Here is a 20,695-nt window from a genome sequence, read left to right as displayed (position 1 = left end):
AAATTCCAACTCTCTTTCAGGGAAAGCCAGCTATTATGGACCTATCATTGACCATTCATTTCCATTCAAATTCCATTTACTTCCATAAGACAACAATAAAAAAAACAGTATCCCAAAAGGCTTAATGGCTCGTTATTTGGGAAATGACAAAAAATAAATAAAGAACGTTAAAACTTGGCATAAACTAACTAAGCAACGTCTAAATATAAATTTATAAGGAAAAGAAATCAACTCACCGACAGTCCCCACGAGAGAGCGACCCTCCTATCACCCGACAATAAAAACAATTTAAAATTCTCTACGTCATCGAGGATCCAACGCCAACAAAACAACAATCCAAAACAAATTAAACCATAAAACAAACAACTAAAAACTGTTTAATACTTACCTTCAATAAGAAACTGTTCAACTGTCTCTTAAAGGAGCCAAGTGTTCGTGACTGCCGAATCTCAGCAGAAGCCAATTTTCAAGCACGCCCCATAGTCACGGCCAGACCGAAGTCTGAACAAACCGAGGGAGTAGCTGGGATTATCATATCCTCCCAATTTCGAACTGTGTAGAAAATTACTTCCCCTACTATTTTAAGCTGTCCAGAAAAACAACAAGGGAGATCTCCCTGGAAGTATTGATATGCCAACAAAGATAGAGATATAACCTAAATGTTTTTAATCTTAAGGAGGTCAACAAGAGTTTGTATAGTCAACTGGAAAACTCTTTTCGCCTTCTCATGAAGATGGTGAACAGGAGCAAGTACAGAGGGAAATATGGACAATCACATAGACGAACAGTAACATATATAAGGATAAATGAGAGAGAAATATAAAAAATGGGTGACAGAAAAAGGTAATAAACGCAGTGATTTTTGGATGATTTAAGTCCACGGGAAGTTTTCACTCTTATTACTTGAACATGCCACTTGAACAAAAAAAATTTCATCATAAGGAAAGCCTAGGAATCGCATATATCGATCTTGGGGGCGACTTGTAGAGCTTCTTGGTGTAGGAAGCTCAGTAATTGTGGGGCAGCTCACACCTGTGCGAGAAAAAATTGGAAGGTACGACTTTCTTACATTTAAAGCTAGTTGATTTATGTTAAACCAATTGAGTATCTTCCCATTCAATACTTGAAGCTTTAGAATAAGGGATGATTTATCCAGAGTTGCAGCACCTTGAATGTCATCTACAAATGCTATGAAATCTTCTCGACTACCAAATGTGAACGCGGATGTAGTCTGAGAGTAAACTTGATGACACAATCCACAGCAAACATTGGTAATTGGGGTGTTAAAAGTCAGTAGAGGTCATTCACATAGATAAGGAAGAGGGTTGGCCCAAGAATAGAACCTTGGGGTACTCTGTATCCAGCTGGAACTTGTGTGTCTGTATCTTCCATGATGATAGAACTGTCAGTGAGGTATAAAAAGAACCAAGACAATGCTTTCCCATGCACACCATGATGATAAAGTTTACCATTGAGGGTATTGTTTGGAAGGCTGTCAAAAGCATCTTTCACACCAAGAAAAATGGCTGCAGGAATAAGATTAGAATCTAAAGATTGTTTTTATAAACTGAAGAAGTCTATTACAAGCATGTTCTGTAGAATACTTGGCGCGAATCCCAAACTAATGCTAACAAAAAAAAATAGCTTCAAGAAATCTCATCAGAAGTTTGAGCATTGACCTTTCAAATATATTTGAGAACACTGAAAAAAGAGAGATCGGCCTTTAGTTCTCAGGATCCTCGTGGTCACCTTTTTTAAAGGGCACTATCACACTCACCACATTAAGAAATTGGGGAAATAATCCTAACTGACCTGACCTGTTAATTAAATGTCCATTTGGGGTGACAATTTATGGAAGGATATGTCTAATTACTTTAGTAGAAATTTAGTCTAAACCTGCTGACAAATTCTTTAAAGACAAAATAATAATTTTTAATTTCCTGCACCGTAAGCTCCTCAACAACAATTCATATTAAACACGAGTGGCATAGGAATTGCTCCCAAGACTGTGACAGCAAGCAATAAGAAACAGTATTAGTAGTTTTTTTCCTTATCGACGCAAACAATTTGTCCATATGATGTTGTACTTGGCCTTTTTCTTTGATAGGTTGATCATCTACAATGATTGACTTAAGGATACTTTCGGGTTTCATGGATGGATGACGTCCTGTGTCTTCTTTAAATTTTTACCGCAATCAACAAATCTCTTTGTAAAATATACGGTTCTAGCTCTGCGAAAAGTTTATTTCAGCATTTTATGGTACAACTTAAATGACTCTAACTTAGTATCACTCGGTCTATTTGTGTATTCTTTGCAAAGATTCTGCTTCCTTTTTATTGACTTGAAAGCTCCAGATGTCAACCAGGGAGCTATGGGTTTTGATCTTTTTGATCGAGGATTCCTTAAAGGAGCTTTTAGACAATAAGACGTGAATTTTTCCCAAATAGTGTCATAAAACCGACCAATATATCGTTATAATTGCCCAAACTAATATTTTCTGGTAAAGAAAAGTCCCGTGAAGATGCACCAAGATTTTCTTTCGACCATAAATCCCTTAAACAGGTAGGCTTGGATGCATGGCATGACATTTTGTGAAAGACTGCCAGTAAAGATGATCTCTTAGCTTTAAATGAAAAAGTCTTGAATGAATTACCAAATTTCTAGCTTATAATACTAAGCACAAAAAGATGTCAAAAATAAAATTTTATTGATCATAGAACACAATATTTACTCTTTTATAAAAGGAGTGATTCACAGAGGTTTAATTTTTCATAATGTGTTTTTATCTGATATACGACCCAGATGATAGCGACAATCCTAGTTACTGAGACTGCCTTGATACAAATGCACTCTATATAAAAATATGTCCAGTTACCATATGGCAATAGATTACTATCAGGTGTTAGAGACTGATTATTTAGATTCCAAAACGGTTGACGATAAGGTTGAGCATAAATATTTTGTAGAGTAGAGGTGATGAATAGAGAACACTGCTATTAAGAATAGAAGATAGTAAATGACCTTGCCAGGGACTATTTTACTGAAATTATAATTGGAGGTCCTATATTCTACTGTCCTATTTCGTGCCCCAAATTTTTTAATATTTACGAACTTTCGTTTATGTTTTTTCACCTTTGAAATTTCTTTATCTCAACATTATTAACATTTTATTTTTTTTTGTTCAAATTTTTCAATTTTCCAGTTAAAAGTTTCAATTATTATTGAAAGTTTCCTAAGATTTCTGATTTTTTTGTGTAGTTTCAAAATGTATTATTTTTAGAAAGGAAATCTAAAGTATTTTAAATTTGCTTCGAATCAAATAGATATCAGGCTTTTGTCGATGTTTTCTAGCCGGTGAAATTTTTCCTGTAAAGATTTCGCTTCTTAAATTTTTGTCGTAAAGTTATAAAATGAAATGCTTTGTATGGAAATTTTTTAATTCAGTGTTTCGTCGAGCAAAAATATTGATTTAAATTTTGTTTAGGCTTTTTCATAATTTTCAATTTTGTCCTAAAGTTTTTAAGATTTTTCAATATTTGCTGCATAGTTTTCAGAGATTTCTGACATTTGTCGAGGGAATATCAAGATGTTTTTTTTCTTGGGGGTATTTGCTGATTTTCAAGGACAAAAATTTTTTCGGACAAAAATTTTGACTTACAAATTTTTCTCAAGGTCTTTTGGGTAGTTTCAGTTTTATTCAAAAATTTTCAGTTTTCCAATTTTGTTGTAAAGTTTTTTTTTCCAAATTTGGTCTCTTTAATGGAATGTGGTGTGTCAAGTTCTGGCTTTAGAATTTTCTGGCTAGATAAAGAAATGTATATGTAATTTCCCCTTGTTTATTTATTTTTGACTGGATCGAGAAGGCTGAAGCTCACCATGGTCAGTTTTCAGACGTGAACGTTGACTTTTGATGAGTTTCTTGCTAAAATAAAAAAAAACAAAAATATGCGAAACCTTAGCAAAACTAAAGAATTAATCAAAAATATTTGAACAGATTAGATCTATTAAAAAGAAAACAAAAGTAAAAAACAAGGTGAATTTATTGTTATAAATATGGGAAACCAAGTGCTAGAGTTGTTACTCCATCATCCATAACGTAGCTCATTTCACTACTTCTATTGCAAATATTTTATCTTTTGCTGATCTATCCATATTGATTGTTGCCTTTATAATTTCACACCTGAAAATATTATCTTCAAATTCTTCGACGGTCAAATATTTCTTAGTTAGATGTATACCAACAACCATGGCTACACGCTTAAGCGATCTGCTTGATGTCACTAGACAGTAGCATTTATTACCTCTCCTTAAAAGTTTAGTAAAATAATCGATGCGAGTTCATTGTTAGAACTTCTCAGTTGGTTCTTCTTTTTACTAGTTGCTAGATGGGGATAAGTCTTTTCTCTGAATATGATGTCTTTCTTCTTTGATTTGAGTGTTAAATTTTCCAGAAACATGGTAAATGACAAAAATTCAAGTGTTTTGTCCTCCAGGACAGTTTGTAATTAGTTATCAACTTCAAGCTTACATGGTATAATTTAATGATATACTTTTGTTTTGCTAGATATCCATGGCAACTTGACTTTTCTCTGATTAAGTGGAGATAAATCTTTAAATCGATTGTGCTGCTCGATGATGGGTGAGGAAATTCCTGACAGTAAAAGTTTTGCCTTGAATGCCATTCACCTTAAAAAAAATATCCTTACTATTCACTATCGTCGACTGTTTTGAAATTTCTTTTCGATCTAAATCGTCATAAAAACTTTTTTTCCTCAAAACTTTGAAACCATGTACTAATGTGAAAAACCTCATTCGTGAGAAAGTAGCCAAAATTGCTAATCTGAAGGAAGTTTTTTCGTTAATATTGGAAAACTATTGAGTTGAGGTCTTATATTCTTAGGTCTGAATAAGGGTATCTAGGGATTTTGGAAAGAAATTGAAACTATCAAAAAAATTGATGGCATATTTTGATTGTTTTTATTATGTAATGACAATTTTAGAGACATGAATTTTTGCTTGCTTTTGTAATGGGTCGCAATGGGCTGTTTTTACAATCTCGAACGTTTGAATAGGCGATTATGAAAACCGACAAGAAAGAATAACTTACTTTTGAAATTGAATTGCTCACACTACGGGCTACTACAAACTACTACTACTAATAACTCACTGCAGCACCAAGCCGCCTTAGGCCAACACAGCTACGCACGCTCCTCCTCCAACCTAATCTATTTAAAGCCTCCCTCTTTACACCCTCCCAGGAAGTTCCCATTTCCTTTAAATCCTTATTTATGACATCCTCCCAACCCAGACAAGGACGACCTGCTTTCCGTGTAGCCCCAGACGGTTGGCCAATAAGGACAATCTTCGGTAATCTGTCATCCTTCATCCGTAGAACGTGGCCTAGCCATCTCAACCTTTCTTTCATTATAGCCCCAGAAAGCGGGATTGAACCACACTTTTCGTACAACCTACTGTTTGAAATACGGTCAGTCAGCCGGGTACCCAGAACAATCCGTAGGCAATTTAATTAAAAATTAATAATTACTCCTTTGGAGAGAAGTAGGGGTTAGTAAAAAAATAAATAGAACCCCCACTAAGTAGTAATTCAGGGGTTAGGCTCCAAGTCTGCCCCACCTTTCCAATTTAAAAATTGTTTTATTGCATCTATTTTCGTTTTGTTCCATTTTATTGCAAGTTAACTCCCTTTTAATCAACCACATGGTAGTGATATTCCTCTCTCATTCGTTTAATCGAGTAAAGATAGAAGAAATCCGTAAATTATTACTTAACGAATACTAAAAGCCAACACCGACTTCCTCGGAAATCTGAGTAAAATTATTCACCTTCCCTGTTTTGCCTCAGAGATGCATGTGTTCAAGTTCTAATAAAATCCTTAAATTCATACTATTACTTAAAATATATTAGAAAGATTGCTACCTCCGTATAAAATGCTAATGCTCTACAATAATAAAACGTTGCTCAACATTATCAAATAACTTCTCCAAAACTAAATTTGTCTATTTTTCAATCTGTTCGAAGTAAAGGATTTATTGAAGAAGCACAGATTTAAAAAGTTATTTTTTACCTATAGGTGGTTCAAAAATATAGTTATTAGCTTTGAAGTTGAAAGAAGCTGGTACAACTGTGAATAGAGAATGTGAGATTATTGAGATTATAAATACTTCGCTAATAAAGATGTCGATGATGAAAGACTTTTATGGTCTGTTTAAAATAAGTATAAAACGGCCTGGTAGAAGAAGTATAAATCTTAGTTTTAAGGTATTTATTCGCATTTTTAATTAGAATCAACTCTAGTACATCTTTTTGACCTCATTTTGAAAATATATCTTGATTACTCATATTCTTGAAAAGTTCTGGCTCTGGAACCCAGACAAAATTATTTTGGAGTTTCACACAAGAGCTGCTAAAAGGATAAGTTTTAAATAATACATATCCTTCTAAGCAAAAAGAAAAAGAGATTAATTATCTTTAAAAAAAAAATAATCACTTAACTTTATCCGTATCTTTGAGAAATTTCTCGGGGTACCCACGTTGTTTTTCTTGGTGCCAGTTTTGGTGTATAAGCTATATACTTTTGGATTATCATAATTAGTCTAATGAATATGGAATAATATACAGCATATTTTTTTGTAATCATACCTCTTGGGGTGGCACGCAAAATACAGTCGTTCTCAAATCAACTTTGGTATAGCTTTCAATGCAGGGAAGAATGAAGAAAATACCTGTAAAAAAAGAACAATGAAAGCTATTGCACATAAATGTTAAATATTTATTATTTCATAATATAAAAAGTAAATTTTTGAGCTTATAAATCTAGTTTTGAACATTTGAGAGCTAAAATTTGTTAGTTTTAGGTTAAAAAATAAAGCCTAGACTAGCCAAATTTATGAGAAACTGTGAGAAACAAGACAAAGTGAATGGTGAATACACTATTTCCGAATAACTGTTTTTTTTTATAACAGCTCCATTGTACCTCCAACATAACAAAAGGATCCTCACTTTAAGAACGCTGGAGTCGTTTCCTTTCCTGGCTGAGTAAATCATAAAAAAAGGCTGCTGACTTGTGCTCCGCTATTAATTCGGAGATAGAGATATTGCCTTTTATTGTTTTTGTATGATTGACCATAAATCGCTAAATGCTTTGTACTACAGAGGTAATCTGTGCTTATAACTTATAGAGCTTAATGTGGATTGACTCTTATTGAGTGTTATCTCTTGTCTCTCAGCTCTCTAGTCCTCTTTACTTTATCATAGCGAAAGACAGTACATGAAAAATGCCTGGCACAAAGATGTGTGTATGGCATTCGGTGGCAAAAGTCCACGTTGTAAACAAGGTGGCCATAATCTTTTTTTTTTTTTTATCAAAATTCATTCTATTCTCGCTTCTACAAAAAGCAGAAAGGCATAATATTTACTATTTGTATTTGTTTGTATATATTGGATATAATTATTTTCAGCCTTGTCAATATGAAGTATGGATATCTCAATTCCTGGGTTCTCTCTTTCACAAATTTTACTGGCCTTTAGCCTACTCAGCTACTTCTCTTCAAAATGATTAAAAAATGGTCGAAAAACCTCCTTCCTTCATTCTTTATTCATATAGGGCAAAACAGTGATTTGAACTAGCGTCACAATACAAAACCCCTTCTTCAGCTTCTAAACAATTCACTTAAAAATTTCAAGAAAAATTCACGAAAAATTTTCTGTTCAAAATATAGATTTGTAGAAGCTTTCTTTTTAACAACTCGGAATTACCAGAACTTTTTTTGCCTATTCATATTTGTCTCCACTCTTTTGGTCGGTAGGGAGACCAGAATTTTAAATTTTCTTTCAAGCTCTCTCCACTTGGCCCTGGTTATAGACAACATACGCAACAATACCTGGTGCTCTTATGCCCTTGAAGTATTAGCTGACAAAGGAAGACACTGAATTAAAATGGAATAGTTGTGTGCATCAAATCATGGCAAATTGTAGAAAAAGCCAAGATAGATAGTCCAATTGAGTGAGAAGCAAACCTGGCATTAATTCCCTAATGATCATTGTTATCCGATTTTTAAAACATAAGAAAGGTAAAATGCATAGTATTTAGATTTTGTCTGTATGCATAGAACACAATTTCTATTCAAGATGGTTATAATAAAATCTGGATATTCCATTCCTGGCTACTACCTTTAATACACTTTACTGTCTCTTACCCAAATCGTCCATTTTACTTAAAAATACTTGGAAAAATTTGTATGATATCTTTGACCCTGTTTCAAATCTGTTTTAACTAAGGCTAACTAAAATGTAATTCTTGCCGATTTTCCATACAAGACCTCAAGCCCACCTTTTAAATTGACAGCTTAAAGGAATTCATATTTCTCATCAATGAAATGTAGTAACTACCTTTTCCACCAATTCGGAATGAATTTAAGGACCATTTTTTCTAGCTATAGTCTAATAGAAGTTTCCAAAAAGATACTTGTAGATTTCAATAATATATTCTTGATAGGGCGAAACTGCGTCCCAATTTCTGAATAGTTTTAGCCAGTTTTTATTTATTTTTAGCGGTATCATAGACAGTGTAATAGCACTACGTAAGTAAAGAGCGATGGTGGTAAAATGTACTATTTTATTTGCTTTGTTTGTTTAGACTGGAGCACTTCGTATTGAAGAAAATGTTGTAGAAACTTCAAAAAGAGCTCATTCGATTAGAAATCGAAAGAGCTAGTGCCCTTGATAATACTCAAAAGTGACTGGTGGGCAATTAACCCCACTCCCACTACTTCCTCAAACACATTCAATAAAATTTTGAGATAGCCATTTTCTTCACAGCAGTTTAAAATTACGGAATTTAGGAATTTATGTCTTTGATGATCAGAACTCTCCCACAGCCCTCAGGGTGAGGGGTATAAGCTACGCTCCAGGGTATACAAGGTTTCTACAGAAAGTGTGGTCATTTAAATTTCAAAGGGGGCTGATTGGATTGGAAATAAGAATTTCTAATGCTATTTTCAAGATTCAGAGTGATTGGAGTGTGAATACCCCCCCCCCCACACACACACGCTTTGTATTTTCCAGAAATGCCTCTGAAATTTGTTTTTAGATTGCTATTTGTTGTCGTAAAAACTTTGAAAAGGCTCATTCGACTAGAATTTGAAAGGGGTAGTGCTCTTTTTAATTGTTCAAAGTGATTGGTGGGCAAAAAGTCCAACCGCACCCATTAGTTCCCAAAAACACATAAAATTAAAATATTACGATAGCCATTTTCTTCAGAGTAGTTGAGAGGCCTGGATTCATGTCGTTGAGAATGACCACCCCCCCCATCCTTCAGTAAAAAGGTTGTAAGTTATGCTCGAGGACATACAAGGTTTTTACGGAAAGGGTGGTGATATAAAGTCCAGAATAGGCTCGTTGAATTAGAAATAAGATGCTCTAGTGTCCTTTTTATGAGTCAAAGTGATCGAGGGGCAGCCACCCACACTTTGTGTTTTCCACAAATGCATACAATAGATATTTGTTGAACAACAGTCCAAAAAAAATATAATAAGACCTTTGGATTTGACAGAATCCGCCAGAGTCTGGGGGTAAGGGTTGAAAGTTATGCCCCGTGGGCATATATGGTTTTTATGGAAGGATGGTTATGAAAATTTTAGAAGAGTCTCATTTAATATAAAATGCATTGTTCTAGTTCCCTTCTAAGAGCCAAACTTGATGAAGAGAAACTCGCCACCTCCCTCCCTGACATTCTCTTTTCCCGAAATGTATTCAATTGTATTTGTGAGATAGCTATTTTGTCACCAATAGCCCAAAAATAATATAACAATATTTTTAGGATGGACACAATCCCCCAGAGCCCATGGGAAAGGGTTGTAAGTTCTGCCACGAGGCATATAAGGTTCTTGTGAACCAGATGGTTGGAAAAACTTTGGACCGAATGGAGCTCATTTGACTGGGATTTGGAAGGTGTAATGCCCTTTTTAACAGTAAAAAATGAATGGAGTGCAATCAAACCCTCCTAGCCTAAGATTGCCCAGCACCTATACGATCAAAATTTTAAGCAATCTATTTTGTTCAGTCTTGTTGAAAGGTTGAGTAATTTTGTCTTTGGGAATGTCAACCTCCCTACAGCCAGGACAAAGGCTATAAGCAAGGCAATTAGTTTATTGTTAACACATTGTATATGCTATCGAGCAAGGTATGCGTTTTGAACTTTACTGTCCAATAAGACGAACGGCATTCGGGTGGAGTCTTTCAGAGAATGTTGAGCGGAATGTTGACCTAAATAAAAAAATGTTATGTGCATAAGGATTTTCAGAAGGATGCAACACAGGAATAACTGAGTATTTTAATTTGGTACTTTCAGGAAATGATAAGGGATGTGGTCAAAAAGGCAATATTTGCATGTTACCAATACTACTACAATTACTACCACCACTACTACTAGACTACTCTATTTACGGTATTGAGGGGAAAATCAGAATAAATCAAAAGACACTATGTGCATGCAAATTGTCAAAATAGTTTATCTCAAGAATTGATTAAGTTGAAAGTTTCAGACTTCTTAAAGGGGAAGATCGCCTCACCAAAAGGAAACATATGCACACTACTGCAAATATTAAAGCATTGAGATGAAAATTTCAAGAAGTATATGAACATAAAGGTTGAATATGAAAACTATGCCTAAGGGTATGAGGGTGAAATTTTGAAGGAATTTTGTGGGACAAGGTAAACTGAATTACAACACGCCGTCTGTATGCAGGTTGTCAAAAAGTTTTAACAGCAATATCCTAGGAACAGTTTGATTTGTGGAGTTAAAACTGAAAGAGCTTGTTGTGAGAGATGCTGAACTAACCAAAAGACAATATTCGCATCCTTATATTACTGCTTCTACTCACAATACTACTGTTATTATTATTGTTTCTAGGCTTTTACGTCCCTTTTTCCCGGCTTTTACCCTTCCGAATGGGTGATGGGGCGTTGGGGGCCTCGTAGGTGGGACCTCTCATGGATGCTCTCATGGGCTCCGTTATAGTATTAGTAAAGAGAATAGTCATGGAAGGACATAACACTCATACAAGGACGGTCCGATTTCAATGTGACTTGGAATTCTCTTAAGAAAAACTCCCAATCAAGATACCAAAAGCATATAATTGAAGTTTAATAGTATTTCCGTTTGAAAATAACGTCGTTAGATTATATTGTTCTAAAAATACACTATATTTAACTGTCTCTATGTTAGGCGTCCATTTAAAATTGAACCCTTCCTATGGGATCATAAGATAAGAGGTGTCACACTTCAGCGCTAAATACTCAAGAAAAAACATTAGTTTACACTCCGTGTCTGTTGAACTATGAAGTAAAGGCTAGCGGATTTATATTTTAATCTATGAAAAATCAGATATTTCTTGAATGATAAAACTAAAAAGGAATTGTATTTATAATTCTTTATTACTTACATTTGATCGCTTGTTATTTTGAAGCTGTTTAAAAACTGATTACCTTATAAACAACCACTATAAACAAGCTGTATACCTTATAAACAACCACTATATTTACAAAAAGCATGTCACTGAACCGCTTTCAAAATTCTTGTTTTTCAGCTTTTGTCTATCATTTAACTATGACAAGCGTCGGGTGTCCTGTCTGTAGTATAGGCACCCTGTAGTGCCAAATGTCGTGTCTAAAGTATAGGCAACCTATAGTACCAAATGCCCTGTCTATTGTTTAGGCCACTTATAGTGACCAATGTCCCACCTGTATTCATCTTTAGCATACTACTAATATAAGATTTATCTAGTATACTAAACTTTGACTTTGTCTGACTTTGGGAAAGAGAGCTTTACTACTAGACTTTGAGGGCTAATAGAACGTTACTAGACTTTGACCGTTCCTGAGTTCGGGCAAGAGATGTGCAAATACCAAAATATGTCTATTTAGAATCGGTCACTTGCTTTTGAGCTCTTGTGGAGAGTAGATGTGTGTTTCCCGTGCCCTATACGTTTTGTTTTGAATATACCAATGCCAGAACCAGAAGCCACCAATGCAGATTTTACCACATATAAGAGTTGTATAATTTTAATTTAAAAAGGGTTACTAGACGAGACGGTTATTTTTTAGTGCTTCAATCTAATCTTTAGGGTTTTTGTTCATCGATGGATCAGTTGAAAGTGAAAATTTTGATCAGTGACTTGACTTAAAAGATTATACGAGACCTTCCTGGATTCAAATAATGAAGTGCTTCTGAATGTACCCGGTTAAAAGATGGACTGACTAAATTGCCAAAGGATGGTAAAAGGTGGTCTTATCTTACATATTTCTGATGATCGTCCCTAATCTGTTCAAAGTGATTTTTGAAGTAATAAAGAAGGGGTTTTTCGAATACCAGTTTATTGATAATAAATTAAAAGTAAGGATCTGATTTTAGGTAATGTGTATAGATCTCATAGTAGTCCCAATCTCTCGCTATTTTTTTTAGATCTTTGATGAGTTTTTGGACTCAATAGGGAGACGTTTATGTCAGCTTAAAATAATTGGAGACTTCAACTTGAACTTGATTGATATGGCATCCTCTACAATCGCGGGTTTTCTTTCGATTATTCTTGGTGCTGCAACAGCCTGAATCCCGACACGTTTTGCTGAAGCGTCAGAATTTTTGGTCTATAACTTTTTCTTGTTTACCAGTTTCGATCAGAATTCTTTGGTCATGATTGACACTTCAGACCGTTTTTCTATATAGTTCTGGTTTTGAAAAAATTATGAGTTGAAATACCCTTGATTCTGCTTCAGCTACTCCCAAGTTTCGTTCGAATGAACTGATCCACCTCAGGTTAAGGTTAGTTGAGAATTCATTGAATATTTCAAAAAAACAATTTTAATGTTAAATTTAACTTTTACTCGTTTGAAGATTCATTTATTCATTTTCAGAAGTACATTTTTATAGATATTTAAGCTATTTTGATATATCTTTAAATTGTCTTTATTTTGGATATGATAATTCATTGTAATTTCTACTTGTTGAGGTTTCATGTATTCGTTGATATCAATTTCTGGTTGTTTTGAGTTTGAAATATGATAGGACTTTATTTCTTTTGGTCTTAAGTTTAATGTTGCTCTTTAGTTTTCTTTGAAAAACTTCTATTTTAATTTTTTCTTCTGAAATTGATTATATACTATGGTGTATAAGCTTTTCTTAGCTATTAAGAAGAAGGGTGGTGAGTCATTTTACAGGGATAGGGAACAGATGCCTCGAGCTGTTCATATTCATTTCCAAATGTCTTAACTGTTATTGACGCTTTAGATACGTATAAAATAAGTTTAAATGAAGAGGGAGATACAACTTAAAATTATGCATCAGCTATTATGAAGGAGGGGTGGTGGTTCAAAGTATGGGTCAGGAGGATGCATAGCCATATGCCTAAAAACGTATATTTTGGAGCCAAAATTGCCGAATTATCTATGAACAGCGTAATAAACATAGAAAGGAGCGTCAGGGGGAGGGTAGTAAATTATCTCTCTTCTTTTTTTAGTTAAGATAAGCCTAGATACAAGCACTCTGAGGATGATACCTCCCTTCCTATTGCAAAAATGTTTTGGACATCTGTTCTAAAGCCTCATTTAAATAGAAAAAATTGCTTCAAATTTCATAAAAATATGTAGAATGATTTGTAGGTACGCATTAGCTATAATGAAAGAGGGGTGGTTGTTCATTATGTTGGCAGGGAACAGATGCCTCAAAAAGTAAATTTTAATGACCAAACATCCTAACTCTCATTGAGCTTTCAGATGGGCAGAATGAATTTTGGGAAAGAGGGAGGTCCATAATTATATCTAATTCCTCTTGATTCACGGGAATGTTTCTGGTTTACACGTTTTTCATTGGTGCTAGTGAGAGGAGGACTAATAATGTCTCTCCCACTGCAACAATACTTATCTATATGGCATAAAATTTTACATTCGTATGTCTGATACAAATATGGAAAAGGGGATGGGGGCATTTTGAGATTTACCAGAATATTTCTTTGCGGGAGAGAGGGATTTCAAATGCTACTATGAGCTTGATTTTAATGGTTTAAAAGTGCTACTTAGAAGTTTTTCAGACAGGAACACTTTCTGATGTAAACCTAGATTGACGATGACATCCTTGTTATGATATCTCAACCCCTAAAACATAAAAAAAGAGCTTGAAGCGAAAAAATTACAGACTATAGGATATTCTAGGCATTAATTGTACAAATAGTCTGGATTATGGGTAGAATTGACCAAACTTCTTTCTTTACATCTGAAAGAAATTTTCTTTAGGGGATTTGTCCCAGAATTTTACACAGAGAAATTACTGCAGATGGAATTTTCTGGGGGAAGAGGGATTTTTTAGGGAGTGGGGATGACTGATAGCAGGGAGATTTATCTCAGAATCCCTTTATTTGAAGCATATATATAGTCAAGCTCTGTAGTACCCAAATCTGAAAAGTAATGGCTCTTCTTTCTTATAGCGGATAATCACAGTTTCAAAATATTCTCACAAAAATATCAAACTATAGTGCAAACCTGGAAGGTTAAAAGTGACCACAGCTCTTCTCAACTTCATAGTAAACCTAAAAGTACAACCCTAAAGTAGCTCAAACTAAAAAAAAATAAATTAAATTTTGAAACATATATATATATGTATATATATTTATATATATATATCATATGCTTACTCAAGACTCGTAAAATATATGTTTGAATTGTTGTTTAGGCACTCATATAAGGCAAAAGCCTTGCATGATTTTTTTTCTACGGAAAATCACGATATTTGTATGCCTACTAGGTTTAACGGGATTTCCAAGCTATATAATTTTTTTATATTGGTTTTTGTTACATAATTGCCCAGTACCACAAACTAAAAATGCTTGGAAATAGATTGCTGTATGTTTACAAGTTTTGGCAGACGAACAGATATATTAGAATAACACCAAGAAAGGAAACATTTCAACTGAAGCATATAAAAATACTCATCAATTTTTTTTTAATTTAAAAAGGATATTTACAAATTATCCTAATAAAGTTACAAAATTGAATTATTGCTTACCTGGACCTTTGGCTCCTCCAGACAAAAGTCGACCCAGTCGAAATATAACCGCCCTTTCATATTCTTGCACAACCTATGAAAGAAAAATCTACGTAATACCTCTTCCTTTTAGCAATTAGGGTTTCACCTTACGACAAGTAAAATAGTGTAATTTCTGTATTGCTATTGTTATTACTGAAAACATAGGTCAGTAAATACAAATGCAGTTTTCCTTAGTTAATATTATCCACTAAGAGATCTATTAAAAATCTATTCAGTCAAGGCAATTTGAGAAACTAATATTTAAACATTGGGCTTGTACTGACTATAGATATAGTAGCTGTCTAAAAAAACTAAGCATTTAGCACGAGTTGACTTGACTTTTCTTGAATTAAAACTTGAATTTAATGAAAGATATCATGAATAACAGTCATCAAAATCATGAATATCAGAATATCAGAATATCATGAATATCAGAATATCATGAATATCAGAATCATGAATAACAGTGCTCCTAAGTAAGGTGACTAAATATTCGAAATATTCTGTAGGAGTTAATTAGCTTAACTGAAATATCCACATTATGTGGATATTTGGTCCAACGACATATAATTTTTTATTTATAATTTTATTTTTTTATTTTATTATTATAATTTTTATTTATAATTTTTTATTTATAATTTTTATTTTATTATAAAAATTATAATTTATTTATAATTTTTATTTTATAATTTTAAATTAGCTGGACCGACATATAATTTTTTATTTATAAGTGTTGCGGAAGACAACTTTCTGTTAGAAAACCGTACCATTTTTTTAGACCTTGCAAACACAACTGTGTTTTAACTGTGCCATTTGTGCCAATAGGCACAAGTAAATGGAGCCTAAAATGTGCTCTTAGAGAATTGTAGCATAATCTATTAGTTTGATTTTAGGACTAGTAGTTCTGTCATTTTAATGGGAATTACAAAGTTAATATAAAAATTACAAAATTATTTAACAATTGAAATGTTAGTATTGTGAATTAAAAAGTTAACAAATTGTTACGATTAGTAATTTAGTCATTTTATGGGTCCATCTACCCCAAAAGAGTTTCAATTTTTCCCAAAAACATAAGATGTTCCCAGTACTGATTTTGCTCTTTGATGGTTTGGATGCTCTTTTATCTGCTTTCACAAAAACCATCAATAGCACTTGGAATTAAAAAAGTGAAATAAAAAATGGCACAATAATGTGTCATTGTATTGTTTGTCCCACCCATCTTTTCTTAATTTTGCATATATTTAATAAATTTGTGAGAATCTGTTCACAAAACCTTGATGAATTAGGAAAATTAAATAAGGGCAATTTTCCGTTAGCTTGGAAAGCTATAGTTTTTGTTCAAGTAACCTAACGAATTGCTAAGATTAGTAATTTTGTCATTTAATTGGTTCATTTGAACCAAACTAGTTTCAAGTTTTCCAAATTGTATTCGAAATATATTTAAGAACAGTTATAAGATTTTTGCTTAAAATTAAAAAATTAAGATAACATTATGTAACGTTTATTGAGATTCAGCAAGAAATTGGGCGGATGAATTTAAACACACCGGCACAAGAACATTCGTTGGACATTATCCCAATGAGGTCTTTGTCATAAGTGAAAGTAGATATGGGACGCGTGAATTTTTGTAGACTGTGAATATTTGAAACCAGAAGAACTTTTGTATTTAAAACTCATCATTTTTACACAGCGACGTTCTTGCATAAGGTGTGTCACCATTTCTCACAGTTAAATAAAATGTAAATAATGTGAAAATAATTTGAAAGGTTCTTTTGCAATGATAATTCTTTAATGAAAGGACCTCTGACGTCTGTTTATTATTCAAAGATTAATATTTACAAAGATGTAGGAACCCAAACCCATAAAAGCAGAGCCCTTTAAATCATTTTTAATAAAAAAAAATATGTCACTTCAGTATTGCTTTTAAGTATTGAAAAGGTATAGTTTATTTAGTACACAGTGTTGCTGATATTTTTTTGCTTAAGTAGGCTATTTAAATTCATTGATATGTACAATTTCAATAAATATTGAACGTATTAAAAAATTATTGCGGATGTTCTTAAGATTTGAACAAAATTTACATTGAATGATAAATCCTAGAGACAAAAACCAAATACATGACTATTTTTTTCTCACTTTTATTCAGCTCTTCACTTCACAGTATGATTTATCTCAACTTAAGACTTTAATTTGTACTTCTTCTTTAAGTTTTTTCAAGTCGTGATACTCTCGAAGGAGAGAATTTAATAAGGACAACTCGCTATTGTTATTTTTCTCGTGGCTCTGAAAAGAAAACGATTCAAACAACATATTTCTGGAGAAAATTTTCCACTGCAAGAACTGATTATTAAAAATTCACAAAAGGATTAATGCAGCATATTCATTTAAATTACTTGTAAAAAAAAATGTTTGAATTGACTATACTTGAAAATTGGCACTATATCTTTGGGGGAATCACCTGTATACTTTTCTGAACAGCAGGTTACCCTGCATGGATTAAGTGTATTTGGCCTTCATATTCTTGCTCAAGCCAAGTAACATAAGCGTTTGCTAAGAAGAAACTGGTGGATGAAATGTAGAATAGGTTGATATTCTTACTCACGTAAGGTGGGACGTGGGTCCCTGCGGAAAAACAATTGACTCGAAGCTAATGAAGCAGAGATAACTTGATGTTCATACTCATGTCAGACAACATGAGGTCTTGTTGCAACTAATCTCTCGCTGAAAAACAGGTACCATGGAGCTGATAAGATATAGGTAAACGGGAATACAAAAGGATTTAAGCTCTATTATTATAGAGACACAATTTAATTGTGTTGCGAGAGCAACACTTTGGTTTTGTCCTGTTTTTTTTTCGTTTTTTTCTATGCCGCCGATCTCGGCTTATTCCTGGAAACTGGTAAGAGTATAACCTGTGCGTACCTGTGTAACCTGTGCGGTTACAAATGACATTACATTTTGGAAAGCTCCACAGAACTCTTGCCTGGGGCCAAAAAGGACGGATTTTGCTTTTCCACGAGCCAGAGCCTATGGTGTGTGAAGTGAAGTGGAGTTATATAGCCGATGTCAGAGAGGAGTAACTAAAGTTGTGCAGCCAAGCTTTCGTTTCATCAAACCATGTTTCTGCATTCGAGTGGAAAGCACCGTTCTAGCAGGCAAGCAGGCAGGCACCACTTTCAAATTGAAGATGGACTAAAATCTAGAAGTGTCAAATATATGTGGCAGTTATCCGGCCGCACAGCCAATATATCTTCCTTGAGTGATAAATAGAAAAATTTACAGAAGCAAAAAAGCGGCATTTTCCCACGGGTCCGAAAGTGCTGCCGTGATTTCAGCTGGGTTTATCATTTGTTTTTTCGGACTTGGAATTGAGGTAGAGAAATGCTATCAGATGTACCTCTTAAACTTTAAAAGTTCTGTCATTGCTAAAGAAATTGGAGCTTATCCGATGATCCTTTCTAAGTGGTGACGTCAAAAAGTTGGCCTACGGCAAAAAAATCAACTTATGAACTAAGACAGATATAATTTTTATTTCGACGGCAATCAATATCTCTTGATGAGCTGATCAAAGTGTATGTCATCCATTTTTTGGTAAAAATTCCTTCATGAGATATACTAATTTGAGAATTTCAAAGGGTTGACAACTTCAATAGTAGGGTACACACTGAAACAAAAAATAGACCGATACCAATTATGATACAAGTAGAGGACTTGCAAGCAAAAGTCGGCTGTTAGACCACATTAATTAGGGATTTGCAACTTTGGCTAGTTGGTGTATCTATTATTTGTTTCCGGTGTATTTGATAGTAAGACCAATTTCATTCCAGTGGTAAGAAATGCAGGGGACTTGTAAGTAATAATCGTCTGTTAGGCTACAATCATCTTCATTGAAGAGGGGTTTGTAACTTTTGCTAGTTGGTGTAGCCTACCCTTACTCACTGTAACCTAGAAATAAGTGTTTATGCAACGGATACCTACGATAACGTAAAACAATGAGGTAATTTCGTAATAATTAGTGTCACCTATGGTATTTTAATTCTGAAAAAGCTACGGATAGCTTTATAATACCAACTAGATTATATAAGATATTGTTCCAAGTTTTCATCCGTCATGATGTCTACGATTGAAAAGGATAAAGTTCAACTGGCTGCAAAGTCAATTTAGTCCCTTCTTTCGATATTCTTTTGTTATTGTTGTTTTTCCAACGCTGATGAATAGACTTTGATCATGTGATTACTGATCGTGTTCTTCTTTGAACATAAAGATTTAAAAGCTTCGATAGGCTGACAACTTCAGTGTTTAACCGATAGCAAAGAAACAAAACCAAACTGTTGCTCTCGCAACACTTTATTCTGTGAAGCCGGAGAAAGGTTGCCACAACACTTCACTTTGCTCAGGCAACGTAGGTCTAAAAATATATTTGGCCAGGTCACCCAGATGATCAGATTTGACTATTATACAAGTCCAAACTTTCTAATTATTCGACTAAACTGGCAAAATCAGGGTTATATTTTCGAAAGCTTCAGATCAAGCTGGAACAACATTACTCCAGGAAGAAAACCCAACTAAAGAATTGATTAGAGCAATAAAATATGTTATTCACTAAAAAGGTTGAGGCAAGAAATCTAAGAAAAAAAACCGCAAACTTTCCATCCCAGTCCAAAATTACCACCAGTGATATTTCATCGGCTGAAGAAGAATTCCAATATTCAAATCAAGGAGATGATGAAACTCAGACCACAATGGATATTTAAATGAGTACTATACAAGATTTTACGTTTCTCACGAGTTTATCACTGTGCAATAATGTTTTATTTAACTATTACGATGATCAAAATAATTTGCCCATCAATCCCTTAGATAGCCCCGATAGCCCCTTAAGCTAAATTAACTGTGAATATCTTGAAACTTTTGATTTTGTGAAAAATCTGAAACCTAAGCTAATGGAAGAGACCAAACTAAATGTAATTTGCTTTAACATCAGAAGCATACGGGATAAGTGGGCTAATTTCAAAAACTTGATTTTAATTAAAGGTTGCTGTCCTTTCGACAAATTGGAATAACGGAGACGTGGCTTTCAGAAATTGATGATACTAATGAATTTTCCCTCCCTGGCTTTCAAGCTATTCATATTGAAATAAATTTAACCAAGTCATCTGGTGGCATGTGACAGTCTGGTGACTGTGAATCCTTATTCTCGCAACCTATAAATAACAGACGCATTTATTTATTAATCGTAGACATATGTGTTGACGAGCATTCTTTTATTTTTTCATTGTTTTATAAACCACCATCCTTCCCGACACCTTTCTTTTGTAATATGTTGGATGATTTTTCTAGTTTTATTAATTTACCACAAAAGCATGCAATTGTTTTTGGTGACTTCAATTGTAATTTACTAAATCTTAGCAATAATAATGGTTGTGATAACTTCTTTGTAACATTTACCTCAAGTGGTCTTCTTCTCAAAATCCTTTATCCTACTAGAGTTGATCCTATGAGGCCTACAGCTACTGTAATTGATAAAATTTTTGTATCCACTTCCCTGGGAAACCATCTGTCCTCCAAAACAATATTCTCTGACCTGTCCGACCACTTTC

At 33.8% G+C, this 20,695-nt stretch overlaps 1 protein-coding gene across 3 annotated transcripts in view; it reads right to left on the bottom strand.

Annotated features, from left to right (window-relative positions):
• LOC136032961 (band 7 protein AGAP004871-like) overlaps positions 1-20,695 on the bottom strand; it is a 113,193-nt gene that overhangs the window by 27,365 nt on the left and 65,133 nt on the right. For all 3 annotated transcript variants that reach the window (XM_065713470.1, XM_065713451.1, XM_065713461.1), the window contains 2 exons: positions 15,075-15,147; positions 6,662-6,744 (listed from right to left, as the gene is read on the bottom strand). In XM_065713470.1, the coding sequence (XP_065569542.1) occupies positions 6,662-6,744; positions 15,075-15,147 (156 nt within the window). The remainder of the gene's footprint in view (positions 1-6,661; positions 6,745-15,074; positions 15,148-20,695) is intronic.

The sequence above is a fragment of the Artemia franciscana genome, chromosome 1 (assembly GCF_032884065.1).
Source record: "Artemia franciscana chromosome 1, ASM3288406v1, whole genome shotgun sequence".
NCBI lineage: Eukaryota > Metazoa > Arthropoda > Branchiopoda > Anostraca > Artemiidae > Artemia > Artemia franciscana.
Note: the sequence above shows the minus strand (reverse complement) of the source record. Positions and strands in the feature narration are given on the sequence as shown.